The sequence below is a fragment of the Arachis duranensis genome, chromosome 3 (assembly GCF_000817695.3).
Source record: "Arachis duranensis cultivar V14167 chromosome 3, aradu.V14167.gnm2.J7QH, whole genome shotgun sequence".
In the NCBI taxonomy this organism is placed as follows: Eukaryota; Viridiplantae; Streptophyta; class Magnoliopsida; order Fabales; family Fabaceae; genus Arachis; species Arachis duranensis.
The window spans coordinates 1,388,703-1,401,913 of NC_029774.3; the positions used below are offsets into that span (position 1 = coordinate 1,388,703).

At 32.9% G+C, this 13,211-nt stretch overlaps 2 protein-coding genes across 5 annotated transcripts; both read left to right on the top strand.

Annotated features, from left to right (window-relative positions):
• Nucleotides 1–1,845: 1,845 nt before the first annotated feature.
• Nucleotides 1,846–6,349, top strand: LOC107476969 (uncharacterized). Of its 2 annotated transcripts, XM_016096923.3 has the most exons (4): nucleotides 1,846–2,288; nucleotides 4,688–4,832; nucleotides 5,194–5,353; nucleotides 5,784–6,348. In XM_016096923.3, the coding sequence occupies exons 2-4, from the start codon at nucleotides 4,695–4,697 to the stop codon at nucleotides 5,975–5,977; spliced, it is 492 nt and encodes a 163-aa protein (XP_015952409.1). In that variant the 5' UTR covers nucleotides 1,846–2,288; nucleotides 4,688–4,694; the 3' UTR covers nucleotides 5,978–6,348. The 2 variants fall into 2 exon arrangements, with proteins under 2 accessions (XP_015952409.1, XP_015952410.1); XM_016096924.3 differs by lacking the exon at nucleotides 1,846–2,288 and having other exon boundaries at nucleotides 4,596–4,832; nucleotides 5,784–6,349.
• Nucleotides 6,350–9,387: 3,038 nt separating this feature from the next.
• On the top strand, nucleotides 9,388–13,001 carry LOC107476968 (GATA transcription factor 11). 3 transcript variants are annotated; one of them, XM_052259012.1, is made up of 5 exons: nucleotides 9,388–9,641; nucleotides 10,051–10,320; nucleotides 11,690–11,942; nucleotides 12,051–12,333; nucleotides 12,572–13,001. In XM_052259012.1, the coding sequence occupies exons 2-5, from the start codon at nucleotides 10,078–10,080 to the stop codon at nucleotides 12,585–12,587; spliced, it is 795 nt and encodes a 264-aa protein (XP_052114972.1). In that variant the 5' UTR covers nucleotides 9,388–9,641; nucleotides 10,051–10,077; the 3' UTR covers nucleotides 12,588–13,001. The 3 variants fall into 3 exon arrangements, with proteins under 3 accessions (XP_052114972.1, XP_015952404.1, XP_015952405.1); XM_016096918.3 differs by having other exon boundaries at nucleotides 11,690–12,333; XM_016096919.3 differs by having other exon boundaries at nucleotides 9,388–9,564; nucleotides 11,690–12,333.
• The last annotated feature ends 210 nt before the right edge of the window (nucleotides 13,002–13,211 follow it).

The following is a 13,211-nucleotide window of genomic DNA, read 5'->3' on the forward strand; positions in this document are numbered from 1 at the left end:
TGTCCGCAGAATCTGCTGCTGACATAGCTTCAGCAGGTAGCACAGATTTAGTCTCAAAAGGTTGCTCAGACTTATCATCAGAAGGAGCCTCTGCCTTAGACTCTCATGATTATAAAAGAGTAGGGTCATCCCCCCAAGAGAAACATGCTTTCAAGAAAGACGATGCCACTGAACTAAAAGAGTATAAAAGAGTATAATAGAACTAAATTTCAATCACCAAAAGAGTATAAATTCATACATAGTCAAATGGAGACATTAAATAATTCGGCAAACAAATAACAACACAAACGTAAACAAAATATAATATGGTATGTCATTAGATGGTTCATATGCCCACAAGAAAATAATAAAAATAAAAATAATAATAAATATCCTATGTTATAAATCTAATCTTGTGAAAATTCATAATCATCACGATGGTGATTATCATACAGCTTATTAAGATTTTCAATAGCATTTTCTTTGATCTTATAGCTGATCATTTTATGATTCTTTAACACGAGTGAGACTGCAATCTTCATACGAACCCCATCATCCACCTAATAAAATTTGAATAATTACACATTAGGCTTAACTACCTAAATATAAAAGAAAGAACGAAGGAAAAGATTAGTGCATAACATTACCTTTATGTTAAAATGATCATCTTCAAAACAAGCTATCATCCAACTTGCAACCCACACATCCGCGTCACTCCTACATATTGAGGAAGCTATATTAGAGTATTATATAATTACATAAATTTCATATCAATAACTACTAATTATACGATCTTACGATCCAGTTTCGAGAGTCCGAAGGCCTTCTGGAACTTCAAATTAAAATTGTGAAGAAATCAGATTTAGAGTGATCTCAAAGTCATAGAATGAACGATCTTCCAATACCTCGTCCAAATAAATGGCCTGTTTATATCTATGTTAGAGTTTGCTTTTTTAGTCATATATGTAGATAATTAACAAAAAAAAGAAAAATATAGTTACTAATTTCAAGGCTGTCCTCTTTCGCTTGAATTGTTTCTCAATGGGTAATGGGTCTAGCAAAATGATTTGTCTTTTAACACGATCAATCACTATGAGATACCAGTGTTCATGACCTTCGTTAGTAATTTCAGATACAGGGATAAAGACCTAATCAAGAGAAAGTCATTTTAGTTATTAAAATTATTTTATGCCAATATTTGCTAATATAAATTTAAAATGATATAAACTTACTCTTTTTAAGCAGTCAACTTTGTCTAAATAAACATATGTGATACAAAACGGCAGACGGTCGGGATCCAATTTTGTCTTCTCTGACAGTTACATTATTTCAGCCACTAGTTTATATGCGCAATACAAATAACAACTACCAATATTATTTTAGTATACACTCCTATATATCGGTTCGGATCGGCCGGTTGAACCGGTTGAACCATGAACTGTTACAAAAAACAACTCGGACAAATGTTAAAACTCCCAATTTCAAAAAGCTCAATTGAACCGTCAAACCGGCCAAGAACTGGTCGGTCGAACCGAACCGTCACCTGGCCGGATTTTTGGAATAAGAAAAAAACGCAAAGTTCTGAAAACGGTTCGAATTGACTGGTCGAACCGATCAAATCGTGAATCGAGGAGAAAAGCGATTCAGACCAAGATTCTGAAAACCGGTTTGAACTGGTCGGTCGAACTGTAAACCGATATATAAAACGAATCGGTCATATATCAAAACCGAAAGATTCAGAAACCGTCGTTGGACCATCGAACCGGTCGAGAACCGGTCGGTTGAACCGAACCAAGACCCGACCGGTTTTCCAAAATTTGCTCAAAACGGTGCCGTTGGTTAGAGGAACCCTAAGCAGTAACCAAAACGCGCAGCACCTTCTTGGCCTCTCCTCTCTCAGTCTCACTCAGCCACTCTCCTCCTTCCTCTCATCGAGCTCCACCTCACTCCTTCATTTCCCTCTCTGAACGAACACACTGAAGAACACAGAGAAGACAGAAGAGAACTCGAACGCAGCTTGGAGGAAGCACCGAAGCAGCCATCTCTCGTCGCCGTTCCTCAACGTCCAGCCACCGCCGCTGCTACAGCTTCGGCGCAACGTCGCCCTTGTTCGCCGCGCATCCGCCTCCTTTTTGGCCAACCCTTGTTCGAGCTGCTTAGCCCTCTGTTCAGTCCTCTACGCCGCGTGTTCGAGCCTCTGTTCCGCGGCCTTTCAGCCACCGTTCCGCCATTGTCTGCCTCCATTCAGCCATCTCCGTCGCGATTTAAAGCTCCTCCCTTTCCCTGTACTCAGAACGCTCCATCCTAGGGTGATTTTTTTTCCTTCTTCTTGTTCTTTCTTGTAGTAATTATTCAGTTATTGTTTTTTTATGGTTAGTATGTTTTCTAGTTCTTATTTTGTTGTTAGTTTGCTGTAGTTTAAAATGTTAATTGTTCTTGTTATTTTGATTTTCAGTTTTAATTGATCTTATTAACTTACCCACTTACCTGGATACTTTGCTGTTAGAAGACGTGTTTTAATTGATCTTGTTATTCTTTCTTGTATTAATTATTCAGTTCTTGTTAATTTGTGAAGGACTGAACTTCGTTTGTAAGTCAGATTCAAAATAAAGATGAAATTACCTTTTCTCCCGATCAAGTTTGAACATTTGAGTTACCAGGGCATGAGAATTGTTGTTGAAAACTCTACCGAAAACATTTAAGTTTCTAACTCAAATTCTCCCCAGTTCAATAACCCCCCTACCGAAATTTCTACTCTGTTCTTTCACTAGAATTGTTGTTGAATCTGGTGGTTGTTGGCTTGTTGCTGTTGTATTTGGTTTTAGAGTTATTGAACTGGGGAGAATTTGAGTTAGAAACTTAGAATTGTTATTGAGCCTGGTTATTGTTGCTGTTGTATTTGGTTTTAGAGTTGTTGAAAAAAAATTTGAGTTAGAAACTTAGAATTGTTATTGAATCTGGTTAATGTTGCTGTTGTATTTGGTTTTAGAGTTGTTGAATTGAGAAAATTTGAGTTAGAAACTTAGAATTATTATTGAGTCTGGTTAATGTTGCTGTTGTATTTGGTTTTAGAGTTGGTGAAAAAAAAATTTGAGTTAGAAACTTAGAGTTGTTATTGAATCTGGTTAATGTTGCTGTTGTATTTGGTTTTAGAGTTGTTGAACTTGAGAAAATTTGAGTTAGAAACCTAGAATTGTTATTGAATCGGGTTAATGTTGCTGTTGTATTTGGTTTTAGAGTTGTTGAACACTTGAACTTGAACTTGAGAAAATTTGAGTTAGAATTGTTATTGAATCTGGTTAATCTTTAGAGTTTAGAGTTGTTGCTGAACCTGAGATAATCTTTTTGTTGCTGGATAAGTGGATAGCGTTTGAGTTGAATACTTTGCTGGATAACCTGAGATAAATTTTTTGTTACTGGATAATGTTTGAGACTTTGAGTCGAATACTTGCTGAATTTTTTTTGTTGCTGGATAATGTTTGAGTTGAATACTTGAATTTTGTTGCTGGATAACGTTTGAATTGAATACTTTGGTGGTTGTTGCTGTGTTGCTTAAAAACTCACTTAGGTAAACAAATTGGTTGCTGAAAATCTTTTATTTCTTTTGCTAGAATTTTAAAAATGTCTTCATCTTAAACACCATGAGAAACACCACCATCTTAAGAACAAGCATCATCAACAACTCCTGATCTTACCACTAAAAGAGTTTACAATAATAGAGGGACCACTAAAAGAGTTTACAATAATACAGGGAAGACTGATCCTGTTTGGGGTCATTGTAAACAAATTGTGGAAAAATAAGAAAAAATCACTATGATGTGCATATATTGTGACAAATTAGTTATGTTTAAAAATTGATAGTAGATTATTAATGTTTGTAAAGACTTGCATTTTAAGTTTTAAGACATTATTTTAATTTTCTTTATATAATTTTATATTTTTTAATTATGACCGAGTTAATCGGATGAATTAGTGACTTATCGATTGAACCGGTGATCCAGTTATATGACCGAGTTGATTACCGGTTTGATTCTGATAACTATGGTTTTATCCAAAAAATGAGCCACAATAAGGAGAAAGGATCTAAACTAAAATAAAATTGATATATTAAAAAAAAAAGATCACGCTAATATTAAGTTATAAAAAATAAACAAAAACAGAAAAACTACGTAGTTTTTATTCCTCTCACTGTGTGAGTGCCTCATTCTCGCACAAAACACACTTCACAGTTGACACACAAGCAGAAGCGGCGGCAGCTCTGCTCACACATTCCGGCGCCGGCGTCTCGTCGTGGACTCGTGGTTTCTCGTTCGCAGATTCATCTGCTCGCCCCTGGTTCCTGTGCCGTCATCTTTTTAATTTTCTGTAATAATAATTACTTGATTTAGGTTTTTAAATTTTAGATAAACATGATTGCAATTAGATTCTAAATTTAGGATTTTAATTATGCAATAATAGTCAAACGTTCTTGTTGTTTCAGTTTGCATTTGCAGGTTATTTAGCTTGTATGCAATATGAGTTGGCCTGTGTCTCTCATTGATATTGTTAATTGTTAATGATGGATTCAATTCATTTTCGCAGATATTCTAAACAATGCTATTGAATTCAGTTACATACATGCTAATTTATTTCAAACATAAGAATTTCAGTCAAAATTTTATTCAATTTCTTCTCATGTGTAGTGTGAACTCCATTCTTCGATTTGCAGATGCAAGATGAAAGCGAGGGTTGTTTGTAGGAAAATCTATGATTACATACGCTATGATCTCAAAGAGATTGCTTTCCCATCGTCTTTGCCTGACCCTCCTAACATTAAAAAGCGTCGCAAATTGACCTGGGACCAGCGTATTTGGGTAATTTTGTTTATATTACTGTTGGAAACTTTCAAGTGTATCATGGAATCAGGTATTCCAATGGTTTTAGCCATTGATTTCAAATATATATATATTTTATGACTGAGATCAATGACTGAAACCACTGAAACACGTGATTCCGTGGTACACTTGTGGAAACCTTTTGCATTTATCTCAATTCGGTACATTGTTTTTTAATCATGCAGTGGGCTTGTGATTTTTCCTTTTAGTTAATGTTATTAATGTTTTGAGTAGACAAAGATGCAATTTTGGAGGACCATACTATAGACTAGAGTTAATTGAACTGGTGAAACTTGGCTGTTGGTAACTTACTAGTTGTACTGTAACATTCAATCTTCAGGTTTTAAAGAGAGCTACTAGGCTTTATGCTGCAAGCTGGGTTCGGGACATTGGTCCTGATCTTCGGCCAGCACATTATAAGAAGGATGAAATGACCGAAGAACCCAATGATGAAAAGAAACCTGCTAAAGGAAGAGAGCCTTCAACACTGGAGGATCTTGGTACCATCTCTTTCTTTCCCAAGTTTATATTAACATCATTATCTTGTTTGGAATCTGATAGCTTTCCAAAACTAAGATTACAGTTACATACTAGTTTCTAGCTGGTGTAAATGTGTGATTGAGTGAATTATTTATACTATATATATATATATATTATCTCTTCTTGTAAATTAATGAGTTATCGCAGAAAGGTAAACTACATAGAGCTTAGAAGCCTAATAATATAGCAAGAGAGATTAGTTATAGTAATCAATGATGCTGCTGAGTGAGCCATCCCTTGCTTATTCATTCAGCATTAGAACTCTCTGCTCTTGCTTTTTGTGCAAATTTGAAACTGCTGTTTTCGGTAGCTTTCTGCCATTGATTTGAACAATGAGTTTGAGAGGTGATTTTCACAAAACACATGGATCTTCTACTGGAAAACATTCAGCTGTAGCTGCCAGAGGTGGAATGGAGACTCTCAGACCTGCCTTGCAGCGCGTGTACATGACCAGAGCTTCTGCATACAGAGACGCTCTTAAAAGCTTCATAGTAGGTTACCAAGAAGGTGTTCAACAAGTAATGGAGAAGAAAGAAGATTCCAAAAGTCAAGAAGATGCTCATGTGCCCAAAAAATCAGCTTGAAATTTCTTGTGTCAAGCAGCAGCGGCAGCAGTAACAACAACAAAGCCTGGTCGACTACATAGATCAAACGACGTCACAGTGAGTTGGTTTACACAGAGAATTTTTTTACCACCTCAAGTATGGTAAATTTCTTGTATCAAGCAATGCTATTTTTCACTCTTATTTAAACACAACTGTGCAGAAGTTGCCAACTTTATCTTGAACTAAAGGTTTTGATGTACATAAGTACATTGTACTGAACAGATATAATTGAGCATTTCAAAATAGTGAAATGCTTGATTGGACACTTATACCCTTCATATTCTACAGTACACTCCTACCAAAATACCCATTAAATCGTTTGATGAATCTTGCTATCAATTGTATACTCTGAGGTTGATTTTATAGATGTATTATTACATTAGTATTTTGATTATCCACTATATCAAAAATCATATATAAATGATATTTAATTGGACAAATAGTGTAATATTTTTAAAATAATATGAATTCATAAGAAATTGTTTTAATGTATGTTTAGTTTTTTTAGCTTTATAGAGGCAAATCTAACCACACTTAAATGGACTAATGTTTACCTCAATAATAAGGAGAAAGGATTTTAATGGAAAACTAAAATGATATTGATATATTTTTGTTGATCATACTAATATTAAGTTATAGAAGAATTTCAATTCAATTTACTCAATATATTATGAAACAATTTATTGTGTAATAATTGTATACTGTTTTTGGCGCATCCATGCCTGATATCTAGGAATTTACCAAACAAAGAATGTATAATATCTAATAAAATTAGATATAAATTTGTAATACTTAATTTAAAATTAAAATGGTACTTAAAATTTGGAAAAGTAATAATAAAATTGACCATTTCTTAGTCGTGCTAATGTCAACCATTGTCTCCGGGTCCCTCATCAAATATCTGTGACCCCAATTAACAGTTGTTGTCCGATTGATTATTATTATTTTCCTAAGAATTCAAAAATAAAATATTTTTATGCCTAATAATTCAAGTATTCGTCATTTATAATTAATCTTTCAAATGATCAGATCTTTAGATCCGTCCATAATTATTTATGCCCTAAAATTTGTCATGTAAAATATACAAAGGGTAAAAGCCACCATTACATTTTATTATAATATATAAAAAAAGATTAAAATAATATTATAATAAGTTAATGATACCTAAATTTCATATCAATACTAACGAGATAGGAAAGAGCATATATGTAAGTATCATACTCATAATTAATTTATCATGGATTATTCACTAAAATAAATACTTCAACAATAATATAATATAATCTCAATATAATTTTCTTTCAACAATAACATAATAATAATATACTACAAAAAAAGTTAAAACAATAATAATAATACATGCATATTTTTACTTTCGATTAACTTTCTTAATAAAAAGAAAAATAAAAAACTCTTAATATAATTCCATATTACTGATAAATTTCCCTTGAATGATACTATTATGATATTTATTTATATAATCGAATATATTAATTTTCTTAATCACTAAGTCATTTCTAACAACTCCAACTAATATCTCTACAAGGTTCTAGCATAGCAAGTTAGTAACTTAATTTTACTATTTTATAAACATACCAACATATGACATAATTGTAGTAAACTTTAGCTACAAACTTTGATTATCCTTTTTGCAATTTGACAAATTTTAACTTGTTAAACTTGATACAATTTTTATAATATTTTTGTTCTTATCAATATTGATGAATTCAATCTGACCTTTTCTTAGACAGATGAATATAAATTGTCATATTAAAACTTTTATAATCTTTTAGCAACTTAGTTATTAGTAATTGATAGACTTAGTTTAAGTTCTAGCAATCTATTTACATAACTAATTTTATAATGTAATAGAAATTAATATTTATATAATTAACTTACCATCAATCTCTTAATTTCTCACATTAAATTATTTAATTATATATAAAAGAATATAAAGAAAAATGTAATTTTTTATATCAAGATTTTAAATTCTAATTTATATATATTTTATCAAAGATACAGAGACTCGAACTCGCAACCTTTTAAATGAGTATATGGAGACTATGTCATTTGAACTATAATTTATTAGCTAAATTCTAATATATTTGATGTCTTATTTCTGTTTTTATTTCATATATTTTAGTTTATAGTCAATTTCATATCATTATATTGCAACTAACTATTAGGAAAACAAATTTTATAATTCTAATTAGTTCTTATAAAATTGTTTTCCGTGTATAGTCATATAGGTAGCGTTTGTTTTGAGGTACTGAGACAGAGACTGAGAGACTGAGACTCAGTATCATGTTTGTTGGTTCAGAAACTAGTATTAAAATTTTTGTCTCTGTCTCCAAAATTTCAGTATTTCAGTACCTCCAAAATGTATGGACACAGGAGACTAAAATTTTTAGAGATGGAGATTGAAACTTTAATAACATTTTATACATAAAATATCTTCATTTCAATTAATTAATTCCAATTTTATTCTTTGTGCAAATTAAATTAGAGTTCAATTCTTATTTTAATTTCTGTCTTCCACTTTATACCAAACAAAATACTGAGATTTATTTCAATCTTTATCTCTTAGTATCTGTCTTTTAATCTTAGTCTTTGTGTCTCTGTCTCTCTACCAAACGTTACCATAAGGAATTAATAGTCTTGACTCTTGAATAATCCGAATAGATAATACATCATTACATCATTCTAATTTATCCATAGAACCACCTTGCCATTTCTGGTTATATATGGAAGTAATAATCATAATATCATTCAAATAAGCAATATATCATACTCATTTAAAAGTTTTTTTATAATAAAGTTTGAATACTAATTATATTTATTATATTTATGGGTGTAAAGACCAAAAACATCGTATAAAAACCGAAAATTTCTTATATATTCATAAATGAATTGATGTTAAAAAAAAAGATAAATTTCATTTTTAATTGTCATCATTTGAGTTTTCTTATACTAAAAATGCTATGGAATTTGAACAAGATTACATTTATTAATATATTTTTTAAAATTGGACTAAATAAATTTTATAAATAATAAATAACTTTTATTTAGAGAAAATAAATAAAATTTTAAAATTGGACTAAATAATTTTATAGAAACACTTGACTAGACATTTTTAAATAATTTTATTTTCTACCACAAGATTACAATTTTGATTTTTGTACTTTTTTTTGCACGGCGCAGTTTAAATCTAATTTTAAGAATAAAAAAATATATATACACCATGAAAATGACAGAAAAGTAGCGACATATCACATGGGAATAGGAAACAATTGAAGCAAGCTCTAATTTTTTTTTTAAATGTTTTAATTATTTATTTTAATTTAATTTTATATAAACGCAGTTGAAAACTAAAGACTTTCGGACAGCTCAGAGATATCACTACAGACACATTCCAAGAACAGGATGAGGGCTTCCGCATGGTAGCGCCGCCGCATGTTGCAAATTTTTCATTTTTAAAAGAAAGTATTCAGACAAAGAAAGATTCGGAGTGAAAAAAAGAAAAAAAATCTCACCTTGGTTGAGTTCCAGCAACTTCATCATCCTCTGTGAGTGTCTGCAAATGTTCAAGTTCCTTTTTTGCACTTCCACTTGCACCACCCACTTTACTCTCTGAACCCCAAAGGTCTTAACTTTTTGGCCCCCTCTTCATTTTTCATATTTATTTTGCTTTTTTATGTTCATTTTCTTATCTGGGTATGTTTATTTTGCATATTTTTTCCCCAAAGAAAGAGGTATGTATGTATTGTACTGATAGCTCTATACAATGTTAGGCTTCTTGGATTGTTTGTTGATAATGTCTTGCTAGTTCAATATAATGTTATACTCTTGGGTTTTGTTTCATTTTTCCATTAACATTTAGTAGATAAGGATAGAGGGTGTGTGTAGCTGAAAGCTTTTTGCTTTTTGGGTATGCCTATGTTGCATTCCACATACTCTCATTGTGACTAGGGAATTGCACATTTTTTCATATTTATTTTTATAATTTAATGCTTAATTACTGAGGATTTTCTTAATTTTAATTTCAAACACAGGATATAGTTGAAGTATATATTGCTAATATGAAGGATTGTTGGTTTTTGGACAACAATTTGAATGGGGTATCGGATGAAGTTTTTGATGTGGTGGGGTTTTTTGATTTCCCAATAGAAGATGTGGAAGATGATGCTGTGGAGGAGGATTGGGGTGCTCAGTTTAAACAACTTGAAGAGCCATCTCTTGGTGTGTTTTCGGTATCACCATCCGGGCTGAGTGATAAAACTAAGAATGAGAATCCGAAACTTGGGAGGAGTATCTCTACTCCTGTGAGTATTTGCTCAGTTACTCTGAATAGATGTCTTTTTCCTCTCACAATCATGTAGAAGAAAACTAAAATTTACTTGTCCTGTTTCTAATACATGAATTAGTTACATACATATAATTCTATCGTGTGAAGCTGAAGCGACATGATTATAATATCAACATTGAAGGATGCTAATGCTTAGTTGTTTCAAGTAGTGTGATATTTCGTTCCCTTTTCACCAGGCCTTCTTTTTAATTTGATCCTGCTTTTCAAGTTCAGTTACTTGCAATGGCTGTTTCATTTGATAGGATCATTACTTTTGAATGAATGTAACTTTCATAATCGAACAGCTAAGTCTCAAATGTCGACATATCAGGTTAGAGTTTTAGACAACTACATAATTCTATTAGTTGGATTTTTAGCAGCAAATGTGAATTACTACGATGATGTTGTTCAAGAACTGTCAGATTGAAAAGAAATATTGGTAATTCAAGTCTAAAACATGAGCAAGTAAGGTGACAGAGGATATTAAAAAACAAAAAAGGAGTCCTCTGACTTTGTGATTACCAAAAGAGAGGGCATCATTTCAAAATTTACTTTCATTGACTTGCCCCTTTGTTGAAGAGTCCTCTGACTTTGTTGGAGAAAGATATAGAACCAAACTTGTGGATAAAAGAGAAGATTTATTTATTTATTTTGAATAACTTTGGTCCACACTCTACAGTGGTACTCTGATTTACCTTGAATTGACATGCTTAAGATGCTAATGTGTGTTTCTATTTAAAAAAAAGGTCTAATACTTGAACTTGTTGCAAACGCTTAATTTGTACTTTTGTAGTAAGTTAACAACTTAAAGATTTTGTCACATGTTTATTGTTTTGAATTGTAGTTGTTGTTGCCACTTGCCATGGAAATCTTTGTTTCATGTTTACCATTGTACCCATTCCATGTTTTGAAAGAGTCTTGTCTCAAGAAGTGAGAGTTTGAGGTACCATACCTAAAAGTTAGAAGTGTTCTAGCTATATGCATCATAAATAGATGTTATGCATGGAACAAAAGATGTAAAGTTTTCTTCCATGAATAAGTAAAAAGTAGATGGAAGTACACTAATGATGAGTAGCATGTAGCATTTCCCTCCAATTCAAACCCTGGAAAATTTGCATCTAGTGAGGTGTCTTTTACATGCTTTAGATTGATAAGTGCTTACACATATTGTCGGCATGCGTAATTTAAAGCAGGAAGCATTAATTTCATGTGATTAGCTCTGAGGACATGTGATTGTTGGAAGAATCTATGTGGATTGCTATATTTCCATTTTCCACCTCATGTAAACATATCTATAATTATTACATCCAAGTTGTGGCATTGATGTATTTTCTGTAATAATACAGGTGGCCGATCCTGCTCGGCCTACATACGGCAATACTATTCGGAACCAGAATGTTTCTTTTAATGGGAAAAGGGTGCCCAAGTTCCAAACCTACAGCCCTGTGTCTGTCTTTGAAAGCAGTAGTTCCTCCTCGGTCGAGAACTCCAACTTTGATCTACCTGTCATCCCGGTAAAGCGTCCTCGAGGCAAACGCCGGCCTCTCTCAAGCTTCAGCTTGCTATTATCTGTTCCATTCGTCTCTAACTCCCCAAAAGGTGAGGCAAATGATTTCTCTGGATCAAATTTACAAACACAAGCTGATGGTAAATTAATAAGCAGTCTCAAAAAGAAGCAGAGGAGTAAGGATCTACCTTTGCTTTCAGATCATACTGAGAAGAAGGGATCTGCATTGCAAGGGTCAGTTACCCACCGAAAATGCATGCATTGTGAGGTGACATCGACGCCGCAGTGGAGAGAAGGACCCATGGGTCCAAAGACACTTTGCAATGCTTGTGGGGTTCGGTATAGGTCCGGCCGGCTCTTCCCTGAATACCGGCCTGCAGCTAGCCCTACGTTTGTACCATCATTGCACTCGAACTCTCACCGGAAGGTCATCGAAATGAGAAGCCGAACTGCGACAGAGACTCTTAAGGGTTCTTCTATGTTGTAATCATCATGACACCTTCCCTAAAAATCCTTCTTAGCTAATATTATGTTGGAATTTGTTGAGGAAGAAACAGTAGTCTTAAACAGGATCCATCTTGTTTATTTGCTTTCTTTTTCTTTATCTTACATTGCTTAGTATCATTCGTTTATATGTAAAAATTCATTGGTAGGATTAAAGGTAGTATGTATTAACACGCTATCACTGGTTTTTACTTCATGCTGGTAAATTGCCATTCAGGGACAAAGTGTTGTGAGATTTAAGAGGGAGAGAATAGAATGAAGGCGGTGTTTGAGTACATTTCGCCGCGGAGGAGGCGAAGCCGGCAAACCAGTCAAGCATAGTTCTAAAGTACGGATCAAGTAACAGCAGGTGAAGCAATGAGGTGAAATTGGATTAGTGGATAAAGAATCCTTGAAATTGAATGCTGCAAGTTCAAGGACATGAAGAACTCAGATCAAGTGTGTAGGAAGGGCAACATGCATAGTTTTTTGACCTGTAGTCCTGAATGGTGCCTCTACTTTTACAGCTTCATTTTCAGTATATTATGTTATGTCCATTTTAGATCCATGTGAGGTGAAAGATTAATATGTTTTGTATTCTTGGTAGTAATTTCTTCATGAGAGTTGGAATTTTGCATGTGGTTTTCTATAGAGAATCTACCTCTGAATTCCCCTTCTTTTTCTCATTTCCCTTTCGAGAAGAATTTTATCTAACTTTAACATACAATACAAAACATCTTTCAAAAAATAGAAAATACAATACAAAATTGTATTAGGAACTCTCATGACAAGCAAGGAAAAAGTCATAGTCGAGTATGAAGTTTAAAATTTAAGATTAGAACTCCAGGCAGACCAAGGTCCAATTTGCGTCGCAAATT

Coding starts and splice junctions, on each gene's coding strand:
- LOC107476968 (XM_016096918.3), top strand. CDS start 10,078: ATGAAGGATTGTTGGTTTTTGGACAACAATTTGAATGGGGTATCGGAT. Junction 10,321..11,689: donor GGAGGAGTATCTCTACTCCT/GTGAGTATTTGC, acceptor GTAATAATACAG/GTGGCCGATCCTGCTCGGCC.
- LOC107476969 (XM_016096923.3), top strand. CDS start 4,695: ATGAAAGCGAGGGTTGTTTGTAGGAAAATCTATGATTACATACGCTAT. Junction 4,833..5,193: donor CCTGGGACCAGCGTATTTGG/GTAATTTTGTTT, acceptor TTCAATCTTCAG/GTTTTAAAGAGAGCTACTAG. Junction 5,354..5,783: donor TTCAACACTGGAGGATCTTG/GTACCATCTCTT, acceptor GAAAACATTCAG/CTGTAGCTGCCAGAGGTGGA.